At 36.5% G+C, this 19982-nt stretch overlaps 1 protein-coding gene, 1 long non-coding RNA gene, 1 other non-coding gene and 1 pseudogene across 3 annotated transcripts; 2 read left to right on the top strand and 2 right to left on the bottom strand.

Annotated features, from left to right (window-relative positions):
* Positions 1-3201: 3201 nt before the first annotated feature.
* On the top strand, positions 3202-5757 carry LOC121262425. The gene is made up of 2 exons (XR_005940099.1): positions 3202-4092; positions 5457-5757. It is a non-coding gene; the product is annotated as an uncharacterized LOC121262425 (long non-coding RNA).
* A 3153-nt stretch (positions 5758-8910) lies between these two features.
* LOC121262419 (sodium/hydrogen exchanger 2-like) lies at positions 8911-12487 on the top strand. The gene is made up of 11 exons (XM_041164896.1): positions 8911-8983; positions 9062-9108; positions 9194-9388; positions 9499-9545; positions 9878-9944; positions 10080-10180; positions 10291-10392; positions 10583-10721; positions 10811-10873; positions 11081-11164; positions 11879-12487. Exons 1-11 carry the CDS (start codon positions 8911-8913, stop codon positions 12230-12232), a joined length of 1272 nt encoding a protein of 423 aa, XP_041020830.1. The 3' UTR covers positions 12233-12487.
* A 982-nt stretch (positions 12488-13469) lies between these two features.
* On the bottom strand, positions 13470-19540 carry LOC121262417 (annotated as a pseudogene).
* Positions 18297-18402, bottom strand: LOC121263883. The gene has a single exon (XR_005940370.1). It is a non-coding gene; the product is annotated as a small nucleolar RNA snoR109 (small nucleolar RNA).
* Positions 19541-19982: the final 442 nt, after the last annotated feature.

The following is a 19982-nucleotide window of genomic DNA, read 5'->3' as shown; positions in this document are numbered from 1 at the left end:
TACTCTGGCAGTTCACGGTCGGTTCTCGATTTGAGCTAACAGCAATAGTGGTCTGAGAGAGTAGAGAGAGAGAGAGAGTTGCAGAGGAGAGAGAGAGGATGAGAGAAACTGAAAATCAATCGGAGAAGTAGAAGGGAGGTAGAAGACGATATAATATCGAAACGACGCCGTTTGGTTTTAAATCGAACGGTGTCGTTCCACTTATTTTTTTTATACGTTAAGGCTAAAATGACGCAGCATCGTTTCAGTTGTGTTTAAAACACAACTACAAGCATAAACGACGCCATTCCACTTAAACTAATATACCATCGGCCGGTTCGGCAGTTTGACAGTAGTTCAAATCCGGACCAAACTGGCCAACTTCGGTTTGAGCAAATAACTGTTGCACGCCAGCCTGTTCTTCACCTGTTCCGGCTGGTTCCAGTCGGTTGCGACAGGTTTGGTCAGTTCTTGTACATCCCTAATGGTCAGGGACGAAAGAAAGAGTCGTGGAAAAAGACAGAGCAATCGGACATTTTGTGTTCCCTACGCTAACTGAAATGGAACTTAATGAATGGCCAGTTTTCAGGTCTTGCTGCGACATTTCTTACAAGACTGCCAAATCTGTTAAAGTTTGAAGTATCTAATTGTGGCTGGGAGAAAATATTCCCAGCTTACGAACTTCTTGATCGAGAAAAACAAGCTATGATAGTCACACGATTAAGGCAACTAGTGCTGAAGCGTCTATCTATGCTTACAGTTGCACATTTGTGGAAAGAAAACACCTTCCTATGCTCTGGAGCTTATTCCTTCGAGTTCCCCATCTTTGGAGAATGTAATTGTGAGACTACGGACCTGTTTGGATTCAAAGATGTGTTGAGATGGTTTGTGAATAGTATAATAAAATATTTTTATAATATTATTTTTTAATATTATTATTTTTTTAAAATTTGAAAATGTTGATTTATTTATTATATTTTGTGTGAAAATTTAAAAAAATTATAATGATGAAGTTGAGATGAGTTTTTAATTCAAACTAGGACGAAGACGTTCCGTCACGGAGTCTTGAGTACACCAAAGCTGTTGGAATTAGCATGATTTTAATATTGTCACACATTGGCTTCGGGAGTCAAATCACTATGACACAGCTCAATGGTTATTCTGAGAAAGGCTTAAGTCTATTCCCATCTTATAAAACCATGAATTTTAATATTTGAATGTAATAATCCGTAACTGCAGTATGCAATCAACAAATTATATATATAAATAAATATATATATATATATTTATATATTCTCCCACGTCTTAACACGCTAGATAGTTTAAATATATTAGTATTCGATACGAACTTTGGTGTTTTTAGCAACACTTAATGCTTGTTGTTAAGATACAAATAGATAATTAAATATATATTTTTCCATTAGGTTAAATTTTGGAACAAGTAAAATTGGTGTTTTACACTCATCAATAACACTAATTTTTCTCTCATTATAATTACTGGAATGGATTAAATATACACGACCCAAACTGAGCCTACTAGGCCCAGTCCAAGGGGAGGTCTCACTACTAGAAGACAAAAGAAGAGAGAGGAACGAGAGACAAGAGAGAGGAATGGGAGACGAGAAGGGGACAACGAAAAAGAGAAGTTGTCAGGAGGAAGGGAAGTGCATACGGAAAGGAAAAGAAGAAAACGGAAATGAATGGAAGATGTCAAACACGTAAGGGAAGGCAGCAAATCCTCACCACTCCCTAGGACACGCAAAAAGAGGGGCACATGAAAAGTGGGGATAAAGGAAACGGCCAGAAGATTTCAGCGAAATTTTTTCAACCACATCTTCAGCTTCTTCAACCTCAGGAGAGGAGCTCTAACGACGAGATCTTCACCAGAAAAGTAGAGCTTTTAATCTCCATTATACAGAGAGTATGAGAGACCATGAAAGACTGTAAATAAGTATATTATAATAGACTCTACCCTCCCCAAAAATCTCTGTAAATGTAGGCTTTATGCCGAACCACATAAATATGTGTGTTTCTATCTCTTTTACATTCTCAGCATTTATTTTTCATTTACGGTCATGGATATACGCACAGCAGCATTGGATCACACCGGGGGTTCTAGACTACACCGATTGGGGCCCAAATAGTCATAGCGGGCCAGAGATGACTCTTTCTCCCCTTCCAGACTGTTGTGCAATTTTTGTCATTAACATGTACTATTAAACACAGAGAAAACAAAATTTATATAAAAAAAAAAAAAAAAAAAAAAAAACATGGAAAGCCAATTGAGTGGGATGGCTTTGATATTTCCTTGATTTCTTTTTTCTTTTTCTTTTTTAATGAAAGGCTTCGTTGATGATACTTTGATATTAGAAGTTTTTATTTTTATAAATATGTTGTTTTCTGTCAATGGGAAGGTTTAGAATTCTAAAGAAGATGATCAAGATCATCCTTAATATGCATGCAGCAGCTAGATTAATGTCGCATTTTCAATGCAGAGTTTGTGAATCCCATGGTAATAGTTTTTTTTCTTTTGAAGTCAATAGGGCAGAGGACTCGTCATTCCCATTAATATTAGTGAAATAAAACATAGTTTAATTATGATTGCTTGTTTTATTTATTTTCAAATCTCTCTTTTTATATGATTTTTTTCTCTTTCATTTTTCAAAATCTAATAAAACATCTTAACTCAAATCATTTCATTACTATTTACAAACTATTTCATTATTATTTACAAAATTTTCATCTCTTCCCATTACCTAAACATGTAAGACTTTTGAAGTTTGAATTTTGGTCGACCTCCGGCTGCATGTACGATAAATAAATTTGTTTAGAAGGTTTATGTAAAGGCAAGTGCTCTTCTTACTTTAAAAGATGTATTTTGGGACCTTTAGAAGTTGAAAATTAAGTGAAAACATTTTCATTTCCTATGGGATATTGCTACCAATATTGTGTTATATGACCTTTATTTTATTCTTAATCTATCTAGACAGTTAAAATTAAATGAGATTCTATCTTGGCATTGATAAATGTTACAATGTATCAAGATTTTTTTATTATTATTATCCCCATCAATTCATATGATACGCTTTTTTAAACTTTTAACAATCTTCAAATTCATTGTCGTAATTGAACTTATAATTAATAAAAAAGTTTTTGTTTCTTATCATCCCACATATTATATTTGTTTTTATTTATTTATTTGTTTTTATCTTGGTAGAAGTACGTAGTTTGTCTAATGTGAGTTTCTAAAGGAGAAATTTGAGATGGCTTTCAGGGCATTTGGAGTTTGAATTAGTTTAGACTTGGTCGATATTCTTAGGGCATTATGCTTTTTCGAGGTCCTTATGCGCGAGCCCCCACAAGAGTGCCGACTGGAAATAATGTTTCTATCGATAATAACTGTACAGAGTTTACTTTTTTGGTGTATTTCCAGAAAAGTCACTGAAAGATCTATGAGGATAGGAAGGGAAAACAAAGGAGGTTATGGAAATTGTTCCTTTCTCGAATTCCCCCCCCCAAAAAAAAAGAGTTGTGTGATGGTGTTTTTTAACTGCGTTTTTTGATAGGGATATTGAACTACAGTAGATGATATTCAATTCATTAAAAAGTAATTGGCTACGTTAGGCAGTATTCAAATTGTTGTATTGCTCACTTAGACTATTCATGGCAAGAAATAGCATAGTTTCCAGTGCTAGAGCTGTGAAGATAACTTTATTGGTGCTTTCTTTTTATATGAAGTACCTAAGTAGTATGTATGAGGAAAGAAAAGCAAAAGGAAGTGAAAAGATAGGGCTGCTGTGATATTGCCCAAAGATTATTTATTGTGGGTGTCTGCTAGATCAAAGTTAATTTATTTTCTCCATTTTGGAAGAAGTTGACCTAAGTAAATATAAAGGCAGTGTGTGCAAAAGCACACTATGGAGGTGAGGAGGGCATGCCATGATCTAGTATGAGGTATATTTATCATCCTAGTTGGCTTAATCGATAGATGGGTCAAGTTGTACAAGTGCTGCTTATTTTGAGATTGGAATTGACTGAGCAAACATAAATGCTGTTGTTTTTAGAGTTATATTTGACGGTAGAGCTTCCTATGCATTACTTAGATTCTCACTTGTCTTGCTGGGTGTCTTTCTTTTGCACTTCATATGTCTTTCTAGTTCCTGAATTCTTGGATAGCTTTTCAGCAAAAAAGCCTCCCACTCTATGTTTCCACTTCTAGTACTTTCTTTAAAGATATCGAATAGATTTTTGAGATCAGATGATCTTACAGCAAAACAGGCACCCCTGTCAATTCTTCCAAAACAGGCACCAATGGAGCAGGTTTCAAGTAAATTTTCCATATTTTCAAATCCATTTGTTATTGAAACTGGGAAGAAGCACATATTCCGACTGGATTTTGCAACTGCTTTCTGACTCCTATGGAACTCTGATCCAGGAAGTCCTTGATCCCTTCGATATTAGAATTCCCTTGCTTCACCTCTTTCACTATGTGGCAATTCCCGATTCTGGGAGGAGATAAAGAGGATGACAACTGAAAATTATGGTTTAGATAACAGTTGATGTTGATGGACATATTTGATTTAACCTTTTCCCACTTATAAAAAAGTTTACCCTTTTCTTGTTAGAAATAAATTTGCTGAACCCAAGCCTTCACAGATGAGAGGAAGCCAGTATGTAAAGATGGTAACTTACTTTTTTTATTGTGTTGACCTTATTTTGATTGATGTGCCTGATAATTTATCGAGCTTGCACATAAATTGGTGCTTCTGGGGATCTCTCTCTCTCTCTCTCTCCTCTGATTTATTTTCACTAACAATTTTGGCAGTACACATGTACACTAATACATAATGCATTCCTTTTTTTTCAAGTTTTTGAACTTTTACTTCTTCCAATTTAATTGAATCAGAATATCTGAAGAATTGGATGCAAGTCCATGGAGCCTTGATGTCTACTTTCCTCAAGTCGCTAGAGTTGGTGACAGGAAAGTTCATGAAAGAGTAAGAGAAGTGTGGCCCCGTTATCAGAAGGAAACACTTGCTAGGGATCCTTATACAAATAGTGATTCTAGTAGATTTCAGTTGCCATCTTATGAAAGGGATCATCAGCGTCTTGTATACAGAGACATGGCAACTCTACCAAGAGAAGAGACTCCTCGGGACTTTTACCCGGCTGGAAAGGACTATCGAGCTTATGGTCCTCAGGGAGAGCACCTTCTAAGACAGCCTGACCTTTTACATATAAATGCTGTCCCCAAAAAGAGAGAGACTGTTCAGGCGGATTCTCTCTACTTGAATGAGAGAGTACCATGCTTATGGTCTTGGTGCTAGACGTGAAACGCCATCCACTGTACCTTTTGCAACTGCAACATCTGCTACTGGTTATCATTATGGTGTTTCATCAGGTTCTTATCCTATTGGTGGAATGCACCCAATCGAGAGTGCCAATTTACGCGGGACAGAAACTGATCAAGTGGATAGTTTATACTCCACATATGTTGCTGATGCTTTACTGCACAAAGACAAGACACATCATTATCAGGCTGCCCAGCCTGAAGCGGTGCCTGTGCCAGTTTCGTCTTGGTACTCTTTTGCTGGTCTATCATTCCTACACCACTGACTGAATTTGCATCTTTAACATACGTATCCATTTGTATTTGGACTTCTGTTTATTGGCACCTGATGTGCATATGAGGCACTCTTCAGTTGCATAATGTATGGATGAGGGAACAGTTTTGGGTTCCAAATTTGTACAGAACTGTGTAAGCGGCATTTTGGTACCCATCAAATTTCTTCAGTGTTCAGTGGGAAAAAAAAAAAAAAATCAGAATTCTAGCCAAGTCCAAAATTTGGCTAGAATGTTAACTTTTGGTTATAGTATCAACTTTTGACTAGGTGTGTCCACATTGGACTAGCCATCTTAATGAAAAAATGCTTGAACCTTGAATGATAGATTGAGATACACTGGGGATTGCTTTGTGCATCCCTTACGTGCATGCGGATGAGAACATTGAGAAGTTAAAATAATAATAAAAAGGATTTGCCCTCAGTGGAAGTATGCCACATCACAGGCTGGCTGCAGTATTATTCAACGAATGTTATTCTAGCATGTTAGACCATATACAATCACAATTATTCGTAACGTTTTCGTATTATCATCAGGAACAGAGATGAAAAGGGGCAATTTAAACCTGATGGAAGAAAGAAGACCCATTAAAACTAAGGCGAATGAAAATTTGTTCAACATTATGTAATACTGATAAGAAAGAGGTCGGCATTACATGAAAAGGAAACAAAGCACAAGCACCCAATTTTAGATCACAAATACAGACCCAACGCAAAGGTTTGTCATTTATTTAGAAGAGTACTCAGGAAGTCCTTCACAAGCCTACTTGCAGGAGATAATGCTACACACTAGATAAACGGTTTTGGGAGCAGCAGTTCATCCTTGCAGACCAATAATACCTGCACAAAATTCCGAGGTAATATTAAACATCATGCGAGCAGAAGGTAAAAGACAAGACAAAAGAATATAGAAAAAACCCACAATGCAGATTTTTTCATAGATCAAATAGACAATATATGCTATTTTCAAAGAGAGAGAGAGAGCGCATTGTTCATTGATTAGGCAATTTCAACATAAGTAATGCTAGATACAGTCTTAGGACGATTAAGCCTCGCACACTCCTTTGGAAAATAAATAGTGCCTATTTGCCTACATTTTTCAAAGGGAGGTGTGTGGGGGGCTTGCACACCCTAAAACTGTACAAATCATTTCTCTTTCAAACATATAAAGATTTAAAAGAACTATGACATTCTTGCGCACAAATGTTATGAGCTGTCATATGCGGACTACGCCTTTTGTGTTCTTCAACGCAATTCTTGATTACTTGCAAAATAAGTTTTACAAGCTTTCAAATGGTACGTCTGTTTAAAGATCTAATTGTAGAAATTTAATTGATACACCATGAAGTGGTATACTTGGCTGCATAAGTGACAGGAAGAGATTTTATGGTTTACTGGAAGCCATGGAGTGTTTACAAATGAAACGTGCCCAATGTGGCATTTCACATAAAAGTGTGGAAATTTTATTCCAGTGTTTGAATGATTTGAAAATCTCGAGATGTATACTTAGTTTCTGTTCCTACGTCATCAGCTGGGACTTCATCAGTTTAATTTGATTTCACCAAAAAGCATGGTTGCAATAAGTAGTTCACAATTGTGTTTTTGTTGAAATGGGCACCACACATTTTTTTTAACTTTTTATTGGTTCAAATTGATATCTTCACATTAAGAATCGCTAATCTTATGTTAACAATGTAATTTTTATAAAAAATTTCTGCCACCCTAGAATATGTAGCAAACTGTGCCTTAAATTTGTTTGGGAGTTGTCAAATCATAAGGTTTCTTTAGTAATTGGAACAGCAGGGAGTCTTCGACTCTTAACTTTTCACTCAATCCCAATTTCAATGATCGCTTGAACAAACAGTTCCTATTGTGTTTCTGCACCGACAGAGTAAACTTTGTTGGTAATCATATAGTGGTTCTTTGTAGGGTTGTTGGGACATATGGTTTTCAGCCTTCTACCTGAGAGTAGCACACAGAGGAGGTAATTATAGCAGTCTGGGTTCTAGTCTAATTGGCACCATGTGATTAGAAGATAAAGTGATGAGGTCTCTAGAGGATAGTATTGTTATTATCATTATTTCCTTTTCACCAGCTGTTTTGGCAAACTAATCGAAAGGGTACATAGAACAATATCCCACGCAGATAATATAAAGATAGTTTGAATCTCTTTTAAGACAATTTCTATATATAGATGATACCATTTATTAGCAATGCAGCCAATTAGATTATGACTTCTCTGACTGATGGTATTATCAGTGATTTCAAAGCGACCAAGCGATCCGAAAATCTCCTCTTCAAAGATTTTTTCATGGCACTGTGCTGCTCATTCAAAATATGGCCATATTCATGGAGTCAGTGGCATGTCCCCATTCTTCTTACGACCCTCCAAGCTATTAAAAAATTAATTACTGTCAATCGCTCCCAATTCATGCTGTAAGACAATTCTAGACTCATACAGCAGCAAAAGCAAGAGCAGCTGCCCTCTCAAAGCATCACCCTAACCTTCTTTATTGGTGGTTAGAGAGCCATCTGTGTTTGGTCATACCAATCTATAGGAGGATTTATCCACTAGAAATGTATAGTTGCTTTTCTCTTGAACTTTACCTGTAAGTTCACTCGGCAGAAAATTCTCTGTTTGAAGCAATTTCATCCGGACTTTTAGTACTTACCTATGCTTAGAACTGATAATTCCCACTCTTCTGTTTTGTGCAATCTTTGAGGAGAGACCATTACATAGCAGAGAATCATTCCTAAAAATGAAACTGTTCTTTTCTTGTGCAAAAAAGTGATAATTCTCTTATCTGACAGTTTATATTCAGTATCTGTGTGATTGCGTTGGGTGGACACCTACTCTTTGGTTTTAGATATTATTTTGAAGGCATATTACTAATTTCTTTGGTGTTAGAGGATGGAATGAGAGTGATATATGCATCCATACTCGACAGTTTACTCTGTCTAAGTCACTTTGTACATTATTTCTTTGGCCAAATAATGTACACGAGTCTTTTCAATAAATTTTTATTTTGTTCACCATGTTTGTATCAAATACCCTTCTGATTTGGATTAAAGCAGAGTGATATATGCATCCATACTCGACAGTTTACTCTGTCTAAGTCACTTTGTACATTATTTCTTTGGCCAAATAATGTACACGAGTCTTTTCAATAAATTTTTATTTTGTTCACCATGTTTGTATCAAATACCCTTCTGATTTGGATTAAAGCATGTTAGGCCTAGCAAATAAAGAAAAAAAGAGTTTGAGCTATTGGGTTTTATATTACCATCTTATTGTGACTGTAAAATTCTGATGCTTGAACCAGGGGTTACTCAGTTCTTCAAAAAATTGGATATTGGTTCGCTGGATATTGGGGATTATCTAGGTACTACATTTGCCAATTTTCTTTTTCGAGTAACTTTGCTTGCTGTTTCATTCTGACTGTATTGATCCGTTATTTCAGCAATCGGTGCAATATTTGCTGCCACGGACTCTGTATGTACATTGCAGGTATAGCAGATATCAGCATGTTATCATGTCTTCAATCGGATAAGGTATCTACACTTCAAACCTGAACTTTCGTGTGATGGTGCAGGTGCTTAATCAGGATGAGACGCCTTTACTCTACAGTCTTGTATTTGGGGAGGGTGTTGTAAATGATGCAACATCAGTGGTACTTTTTAATGCAATCCAGAGTTTTGACCTCAATCATATCGACCCCAGGATTGGTTTGCATTTTATTGGCAACTTCTTTTATTTGTTTCTCACAAGCACAATGCTTGGGGTGATAGTAAGCCTCTCTCTCTCTCTCTCTCTCATAGATTCGTATGTATTAATGCACATGTGTTATGCTACATGTGCCATTCTCCTGTGGTATGACATATCTCTTTCCCCCTGCAGACTGGGCTGCTTAGTGCATACATCATCAAAAAGCTGTATTTTGGAAGGTACGTTTGTCAGAATTGGAATGATCGAGTCAGTTGCTTTTACTGGTATTGCAACAATAGTATTCCATTGTTTTTTTTTTATAGGTAACAATACTATTCCATTGTTATTATACTAATGTTGAAAATGGACCTAGTCTCATAATAAGAAGATGCTTTGTTTGGTCTTTAGATCGTACGCTAGGTTTTTATTCGTTGAAAGTGGTCTGGTGACACCTAATATTTAAGGTCTCCTGATTTGGCTTCTGAAGAAACTTTTAACTGATGGAGGAAAGAAGTATTAGAATCATATACTAAAACGAAATTCTGATAATACAATTTTTCTCATGATTTAGGCACTCTACAGATCGTGAAGTTGCTCTTATGATGCTCATGGCATACCTTTCATATATGATGGCTGAAGTAAGATGTCTAATAGTTTAACGGCACTCATTTCTCTTTCTATGCTTCAAATGCTTTATGTAGACGGCAGATTTGATAGATTGCTAATTATTTTTCATCTCACTAAGGTGCTACTGTATTTAATCTGTTATGCAGTTGTTCTATTTGAGTGGCATTCTCACGGTATTCTTTTGTGGGATTGTGAAGTCCCATTACACCTGGCACAATGTGACTGAGTGTTCACGAATCACTACCAAGTAATTCTTCTTAGAAGCTATCAAGCCATTTTAACCCATTTTTCATATGTAGAACAAAGGTCAATTTGTCATATACCTAATGCTTTAGATTTTCCTTCAAATTATCACAGGCATGCTTTTGCAACCCTTTCATTTGTTGCTGAGATCTTTATCTTCGTTTATGTTGGAATGGATGCCTTGGACATTGAAAAGTGGAGATTTGTCAGTGGCAGGTATTATCAGCATAAGAGCAGATGACTAACTAGTCCTTTTAGTTCCAAGCTCTTAATATGTTGAACCTTATATCTATTAGTAGTAGTAGTAGCAGTCTATGTAATTTTTCAGAAAAAATGTATGATATAGCTGCCTTGCTGAGACATTATTTATTTCTCTAACATGCAATGCTTATTTTGCTTTTTGCAGTCCTGGAACATCTGTTGCAGTGAGTTCAATACTGCTAGGTTTGATTATGGGAGGAAGAGCAGCCTTTGTTTTCCCCTTATCATTTTTAATCAACTTAGTTAAAAAATCTCCAAAGGAAAAAATCAACTTCAGGCAACAAGTATGCTTTCTGTTTCTGTTGCAGCATAATTCTGTTTTTTTCGTACTTCTTTGATGTACCAAATCTCACCACCATATTTATTGTTGTAGGTGGTAATATGGTGGGCTGGTCTCATGAGAGGTGCTGTGTCTATAGCACTCGCTTATAATCAGGTAAGATATGGACACGCTGTTATATTTATAACTAAATAGAAATTTGTTAAGAAATAATTGATCAGAGGGAAATTTCAGTTTCTTTTATGCTCTTCCACTTGAAATAAGAACACTTGAATGGTGCATGCATGCGTGGATGGGTGAGAGACAGATAGAGAGATGGTAGCAGTGGAATATTTAGTAAACCTTTTACTTTTCTAAATGCAGTTCACAAGGTCAGGGCATACTCAATTGCGAGGAAATGCAATCATGATCACCAGCACCATAACTGTTGTTCTCTTCAGCACAGTGGTGGGATGTCTACTGCCTTTTCTGTGATCTGTGAAATCATATTGACTTGATTTAATTTGTTCTATAGTGATAAATATTAATCTTTCCATTCTTTTTTCGTTCACTTTTAATTTTATTGTGTACATGGTTGGTCCATTGAGGGTCAAACTTATTTACTTGGCACATCTTCTGATGTCACATTAAAAGAGCCCAATCTGGCCTCTTGATATGCCAAGGGTTTGTATTTTCTGAGAATTAGCTGATTCATTTACAATGAAAAGAGAAATTGCAAATATGTTGCTTGCTGTTATGGTCTTCACCGTTAAGCTTCTTAGCTATCAAGAATATGGGTGTTCCATTGCTCAAAGCTCCATTGGACGAGGGCTTGCTGTCAGATGCCTGCTTCCTCCATATTTATTCTTTATTATTTGTTTGGCAAGAGCATCATGGACAGAATTTTATGTAGATACAATTAAAGTGGATCAGTTCCACCATGATTCCAATTGAGGTTTTGGGTGAGCTCTATATATGTGTTATTTTCTTAAGAGGAACGATGCTTCTTAGGGGAACAAGAAAACCAACTGCCCTTCACATGAATTTTTGTAAGGAAAAAAGTTACATTTATGGTTGCTTTTGGCATTAGGATTGCTTGCGATGTTGTATGAATGAGTTTTGCATATGAAATTTCAATGTTCTTGGTAATGGTAATAACACTTCATATTTGTTTCTGGTCAGGTGTTTGGTTTGCTGACTAAACCTCTTATTAGGTTCTTGCTTCTACATCCAAGACACACAGCCAGCAAGGTACAGTCAGATCCGTCTACTCCAAAATCTGTAACTGTGCCTTTTCTTGGAGAGGGGCAGGATTCTGTGCCTCTTCTTGGAGAGGGGCTGGATTCTGAGTTTGACCTTCCTGAAATTACCCGACCAAGCAGCATACGTGCACTCCTGGCAACTCCTACGCACATTGTTCATCGATACTGGCGTAAATTCGACGATGCCTTCATGCGCCCCGTATTTGGTGGCCGGGGTTTTGTTCCCTTTGTTCCTGGGTCACCAAACGAACGGAGTTTTAATCAAGGGCAATGAGAAGGCGGCCAAGCAAAGAATGTAGAATGTGTTGTAGATTGCATACATCTTCTGGACAGTAAGGCACCACATGCCTTTGAACCAGCTTGTGAAATATTTGCTTCTGCACTGCGAATATCTCAGCGGGAAGGCCCAGAGAACATAAAGGATGTGGATACAATAGGGTAGCGGGATGGCTGTGCACCATAATCTTTTGAAACTGCTGCATATCATGTATAGCTGATTGTACCAATCAAAAAGAAATCATTTAGAGCTGATTGTGTTTGCCCCTAGCTCTGGAAGGGGTTTGCCCTTTTTTTAACACGTCAATTGACATCGTGGTTATTTTTATGATAATAAGTTGTTGGGTGTTGTTAAGTTCTTTTTTTTTTTTTCCCTAAAGTGACGTCATTAGTGAAAATAGCATTACTACAAGAGAATAGATCATATTACAAACCATTTCAGGCCATATCAGATCATGCTTCTAGTGCCTAATGGGGGGTCCTTCCACTATAAAAATCTAATAAATATGGTGGGATTTCTATCAGAGAGATTTTTCCCAACTTATTGTTGGAATATGCCCATTGCACTATTGAATGCGCACATCGATTTTGTGATCGATGTATCTTGATTGCTCTCCATTTTTCTAGTTCTTTTAACAAAAATCTGGTATTTCTTGCTACCCCCTTCTGATTCCCAGTTGCTTGCTTTGTGGGGGTGTAGTTAAGTTATTGTGATGCCTGCACTTTTAAATGAGTTTAATTTTCTCATGACTAAAGAAAGATTGTCAATGATATTTGGACAAGGGGTTACGATGCTCTCGTACTTTGTTGTGTGTAAGTGAGATGTTTGGTTCACTGGTTTTTCTAATAAGATCTAGCATGAAAAAATGCATGACCCTTAAATGATAGATTGAGAGACACTGGTGGATGCTTAGTACATCCCTTACGTGCATGCGGATGAGAACATTGAGAAGTTAAAATAATAATAAAAAGGATTACCCTCAGTACGTGGAAGTATGCCACATAACAGGAAGTATATTCACAAAATTTCCAGTAGCTATTTATATGCCCAGGGGCATTTCACTTCATTTCTCAATCCCATATTTATGTCATTTCTCAATCCTATATTTATTTGTATTCTACCATGTTAGACCATATACAATCACAATTATTCGTAACGTTTTCGTATTATCATGAGGAACAGAGATGAAAAGGGGCAATTTAAACCTGATGGAAGAAAGAAGACCCATTAAAACTAAGGCGAATGAAAATTTGTTCAACATTATGTAATACTGATAAGAAAGAGGTCGGCATTACATGAAAAGGAAACAAAGCACAAGCACCCAATTTTAGATCACAAATACAGACCCAACGCAAAGGTTTGTCATTTATTTAGAAGAGAACTCAGGAAGTCCTTCACAAGCCTACTTGCAGGAGATAATGCCTACACACTAGATGAACGGTTTTGGGAGCAGCAGTTCATCCTTGCAGACCAATTATACCTGTACAAAATTCCGTGGTAATATTAAACATCATGCGAGCAGAAGGTAAAAGACAAGACAAAAGGATATAGAAAAAACCACAATGCAGATTTTTTTCATAGATCAAATAGACAAATTAAAAATGGGCTGTAAATTATGTTCAAATTATGCATCGATCATACTTCTGGGTGATTTGGATAATTTACATACCACAAGCTACTCGGCCACCAGCATTTCCGGTGCTTTTGCTAAGCTCATGTCCCCCTACATATCAAATAATTATATTAAGTTAGAAGTGGCAATGATTTTTTTTTATAAGTAAACTTTATTAATAGGAAAAGGCTTAGCTCAAGTATACAGGAATTTTTTTTTTTTTTTTTTTTTTTTTTTTTTTTTTTTTTATAAGTAAAAAATTTATTAAGCACAATGTAATAGGCAAAGCCCGAGTACACAGGAAGTATACACACGATAAGCCTAAGTACCAATAAACAACAGTGAGAGATGCAAGCAAATCATGAAAACTGCCCTCATTACAACTAAATACTCTGACGCCCAAGAGAATAATGTATTATAAAAAAAATCTCTTCAGCTCATCCAAGGAATGGCTCCTGGTCTTCAAAGCACTTCTTATTTCTCTCCATCCACAAACACCACATAATACAAAGAGGAATAACATCTTCCACACAGCAGAGATGTGAATATTTCCCCTAATACCTGTCCAGCACTTCAAAATTTCCACTCTGCCAGGCATAACCCATACCACACCAGTCCTGTTAGTAATCTCATTCCACAAGAACCTGGCCACATCACAAGTAACAATAGATGATCCATTCCCCATTTTTCTTACACAAGAAACACCAATCCATAATAATGAGACCACATTTCCTCATATTGTCAGTGGTGAGATTCTCCCAAGAGAAGCAGTCCATATAAAGAAAGCAATCTTAGGAGGGACCTTAAAACTTCCAAATAGCCTTCCAAGAAAAACAATAATCATTAGAGAACCCCAAAGAGCCTTATAATAGGAACGCACCGAGATCCTAGAATTTCCATCAAGAGTCCAAATCACCCTATCCTCCATCACATTACCAAACAAAAGAACATAGCATACAAGTCGTCAAAAAAATCAGCAAACATTCCAAGTTCCCAGTCATGAGCCACTCTAAAAAACTGACATTCCAATGGAAAAAACCATTGGAAGTATAACGCCCCAATGGAAGGCTCAAACCACATGGCCTATACTCCAAAAGGACTAATTAATGATACAACTAGAGCCCCATTGGAACCTTATAAAGAACAAGAACTTCTCATTCTCAAGCAATGTGGGATCCTTTACACCACTTACCCTTATCCTTATCATATGGAGTATCACAAGAACACACCAACAAGCCAGCCGCCAAAGCTTCTTTTGTCCCTAGACATCTGCTAAAGAGTACAAAAAAAAAATTTTGATAAGAAGAGTAGGGTAGGAAAAACATACTTTAGAGCCCTAAACCACACCAAACATCATGCCAAAAATAGACCCCATAACCTCTTCCAAACCTCAAATCTGAAAAAGTTGGAGAACCTCTCCCATCCAGAGCGAATATTTTTCCAACAACCCCGCACCATATGCCCCCTCACTTCATTAGAACACCAACCCTCCTAAGACTCCCTGTATTTTGAATCTATAACGACTCTCCACAAACTCTCTCCTTCCCTTTGATATCTCCACAACCATTTCTCCAAAAGTGCTTTATTGAAGATCCTCAAGTTATGCACCCCCAAACCACCACAAGATGCCGGAAAACAAACTTTATCCCAGCCAACAAGGTGAAGCTTAAGCTTACTTCCCAATACCTTCGAAAAGAGAATTACGAAACATCATCTCATTTTGAGAGGCCACACTAGCAGGTAACAAAAATAAGGAAAGAAAGTATGAAGGGAGGTTAGATAACATACTTTTGATAAGAGTTAATCTACTGCCCTTAGAAAAATAAATCATTTTCCAACCTGCCAACCTTCTATCATTTTTTTCTAACATACCCTCCCAAATAGATTTCACCTTGAAAGCAGCCTCCAACGGAAGGCCAAGATATTTCAAGGGCAGCGAAGAGACCTTACAACCCAGAATGTTCACCAAACCTTGAACATTATTCACTATATCCACAGGAACCATTTCAGACTTCGAAAGATTCACCTTCAAGCCAAAGACAGCTTCAAAACAAATCAGAAGAGCCCTCAAATATAGAATATGACCATTGTGCAGATCACACAAAAGTAAAGTATCATCAGCGAAGAGAAAATGAGAAATATTAACACCTCCCACAGAGAAACCAGAAAGAAAACCTCCATCAACAACTGCTTCCAACATACAACTAAGTGCATCCATGATAATGACAAATGGAAAAGGGGAAAGAAGGTCCCCTTGCCTTTATCCCCTAGAGCTGTTAAAGAACCCCTCCAGCGCACCATTCACCAAAACTGAAAAAAGGGGCTGTAGTAATGCAATGCCTAATCCATGAAATCCATCTTTCCCCAAAACCACACCACCCAAGTAACATAAGAAATCCTAGTTAACATGACCATATGCATTCTCTGTCAAATTGGTTTGAATACCCTTTCGATAAGGATTGCTTTCATTATATAGAAGGGATTTTACACAATAAATGCCAAATTTCCAGCGCCTAATATCTATGCCAGGTAAGTATTTACACAGTTATGTATATATCTAGCTAGAAAGGAAAGTATCTAACTATAAAGGAAAATGTTACTAAAATTACAATAATGATACTCAAATCATATCTTCGTGACATCCCCCCTCAAATTGATGCTGGGAAATCTAGAAGCATCAATTTGTCAAGCAAGAACTGATGTCCAGATATTCATTAGCATTAAGGACCGAATCCAAATGCTTTGGCAATAAATGCACAAAAACAATGGAATAAGTACATAAAAAACAGTGATTATCACAGGAAAATGGGAGACAGTAAAATATACAGCCCTAATCTACAAGTACCTCTACAAGAAGAAACCAATCTAAGGGCATGTTTGGACACTTGGAGTATATCAGAATTTTGTGAATAGTAGTGAAATGATTTAAGTGAAGATGTTTTATTAGGTTTTGAGAAATGAGAGAGAAGAAGCTGAATAAAAATATTAGAAAATTATAAAATTGTTTGAATATTATTTTTTAATATTATTTTTATTTTGATAAAAAAAATTGTTTGAAGACAGGGAGCGTTTCTTGGATGAGCTGAAGAGATTCTTTTATAATGCTTTATTTTCTTGGGCTTCGGTCATTAGTTGTAATGAGACATTTTTCATGATTTGATTGTATCCCTCACTAGTGCTTAGTGGAACGTAGGCATTTTTTGTGTATACTTCTTATGTACTTGTGCCATGCCTATTCTTATCAACAAAAATTCTACTTTTACTTAGAAAAAAAATTTGTTTTGAAGTTTGTAAAAATTGTATTATTTTTGCATTTTATTTTAAAATTTGTAAAAATTGTATTGATTTTTGTATTTGAATAATGATTAAGTAATGATTAGATGAAAAAGTTGAAAATTTGAAATTGAAAAATTTTGTGTTTAGAGTGATGCTTGGGAATGAAATTATGAAAAAATTTGAGAATTATGATAAGTTTTGACAATTTTGAGAATTCACAGTGTTCAAATGTGCCCTAATGCACCTTTTCTAGAATAACTTCAACAGCACTTGGGGAAATGGGAAAAATTCAATAACAGAAGTCCATATTAGAAACCAATTCAAAGGCTTCAGACTTGAGAGTAACATCATTTTTTTAACCTCTGACAAACTTGAAAGGGGATATCAAAATCTCAGTTTTCTAATATTTACCCTAAATATCTAGAGCTTTAGCTTAAAGTGGTGACCTTTACCCCCACAAAAACAAAAACAACATAAAAGCCCTTACTCTTCTTGTTTACCAAGTAAAACAATTTATCAACACAGATGCTCCAATTGTGACTTAGTGGTTTACATATAGTTGGCTTTAATCATGAATATACAGAAAATAAAACTAAAACAGAACGATTTCAAGCATTGTGTTTCAAGAGTTTACCCTTGCCAAGATCATCCTGATCTCCATGGACAACAGCTCTTCCAATAATGGAATTTGGTCCAGAAAGTGGAATCTGCAAAATTGTAAAATACATCAGTGAAAAGTAACTAAATATATGTGCACAAGTAAAACTTAAACAGAAGATGAAACACACCTGCTTGTCAATTATTGTGAACTTGGCTGTCCCTGTATGAAAAGAGATACCATCCATTAGTGCACCACTGTGTGTCAGAACAAAATACATACCCATCTTAAGCCTTCTTATCAGGTAACTAACAGCAGAAACAATTTGCTCTGCATATTATTTTTTGGTAAATTTTTTGGTAGAAGACTGTAGGCACCATTAGACGCAAACTGCTGGGAAATCAAAGCAGCTTGCCTGAAAGGTGACCCGTATTAACAATTGATGTTTGAGAAGGGTCTCTTAAAACGGCTAAATCCTATGCCATTTCCCTCTTCTCTCCCTTCTCTTTACCCATCCAAAAAATAAAAAATAGCAATAATTAGAAAGAAAAAAGAAAAAAGAAAAAAAAAAAAAAGAACGTTAGAAGTTCGGTAAGCAGATTGTTGACAGAGATCGAAGAAAGAGATCTCACAAGGACTGGCCAGTTAACTTCTATGAGCCACTTGATTTGGTTACAGCCACTTTGGCAAGTCAAGATCAAGGGTACTCATAGAAGTGTTCACCTTTCCCTTGGTACATGTAGCCGGTAGCCTCCCCCCAACAAATATAAAAATCACAGATAAATGAAAAATACTTGGTTGCAATGGAGTTAAGGTAGAGTAAAATAAACAGAAGGGCAGCTATAGTAGATGACTCAGGGAAGAGAAATGGGAGATAGAACTAGGAACTTAAAAACTAGCTGCCGCTGGCTTTTCATATAAAGTTGGGCGGGCAAGAAAGATCTCAGCAGCTCATCCTCAAAGTTGGGTTACTCCCCTGCAGATTATAGAACATGATAGAGTCCAACGATTGGGAAGCTGTCAACGAATGACCAAGGGGATAGAGGTAAACACAGCACATACAATCATCACCAACAGTGACATTTCCAAGATCACCAGCATGCCGATTCTCATCCTCAGGAGCACCATGCTCTTTGCCAGCAGGATTGAAATGTGGTCCTGTAAGCAGGTAGATTAAAAATAAAATTAAAGACAAAAGGGATTAATGTGGAGCAAAGTGGGGTTTACTCTGCTCTTGGACTGGATGCTTTAGATACGAAGAAATAAACATCATCTCTTTGGACTATACCAGTTGACATGCAACCATTTGTTGTGTCCCCAAGTGCATGAACATGGAAGCCATGGAGACCAGGCTTAAGGCCAGAAATATTTCCAGTTACTGTTGTAGAGCCTGAAAATTTGAAACAAAATGTCTTTCAAAATGTGAAAAATAGAGACATCTACACTTGCTGGATGATCAGACAGGATTTCCAAGTTACCATCAGCTTCTTGGGTGAAGTAGATAGTCCCACTACACCCTCATTGCTGCCAAGAACAGCCACAGCATTCACCATCGTTTAATGTGTTCTAAATGAAACAGCTTATTAGAACTATATTACATAAGACGACCTCAAAATGGAAAAAGGAGGACAGACAAAGGTGGAAAGCAATACAATCAACCAAAAGGTCTACTAGAACATAATTAAAAATCAAAGTATGCTCTCAGCTATGGTAATTGGATTCATAAATCCCTCCCTTCCAATGATGTTCGGATAGCCAAAAAGGAGGTGCTTTTTCAAAAATAATGCAAGATAATCCAACTCTTGACTGCTTATTTCTTTTTGCCGGAAAACCTTTTCTTTGAAAAGAAAGTCAAAATTTTCATCGTTTCGAAGCTAGCAAACAGGTTTACCACACACACACATACATATACATAAATATATCCACACACACACACACACACATATATACATAAATATATCCACACACACATCACTTGCTTTCACTGAAGCTAAAACCCTAAAACCTCAAAGGAGAATATATATTCAAACAATAGCTAGAAAACTCGATTCCCAGGCACAAATTTAAATTTAGATTATATATATCCAAAAGGCCCAATCGAGTAGAATATTCATTTTTTTTCCTACTCAGAAACAGCAGTAAATGCAATATATTACGAGTCCACACTCCAAAGTCCAAACTACCGGATAACAGAAATTGCATAGGCAGAGTATGAAGCTGATGCGGCTAAAACTGAAGTCGGAAAAAGACTACCCAATGTA

The sequence above is a fragment of the Juglans microcarpa x Juglans regia genome, chromosome 4S (assembly GCF_004785595.1).
Source record: "Juglans microcarpa x Juglans regia isolate MS1-56 chromosome 4S, Jm3101_v1.0, whole genome shotgun sequence".
Classification (NCBI taxonomy): domain Eukaryota; kingdom Viridiplantae; phylum Streptophyta; class Magnoliopsida; order Fagales; family Juglandaceae; genus Juglans; species Juglans microcarpa x Juglans regia.
The sequence above is the reverse complement of the archived record's forward strand: the minus strand, read 5'-3'. Positions and strand labels throughout refer to the sequence as shown.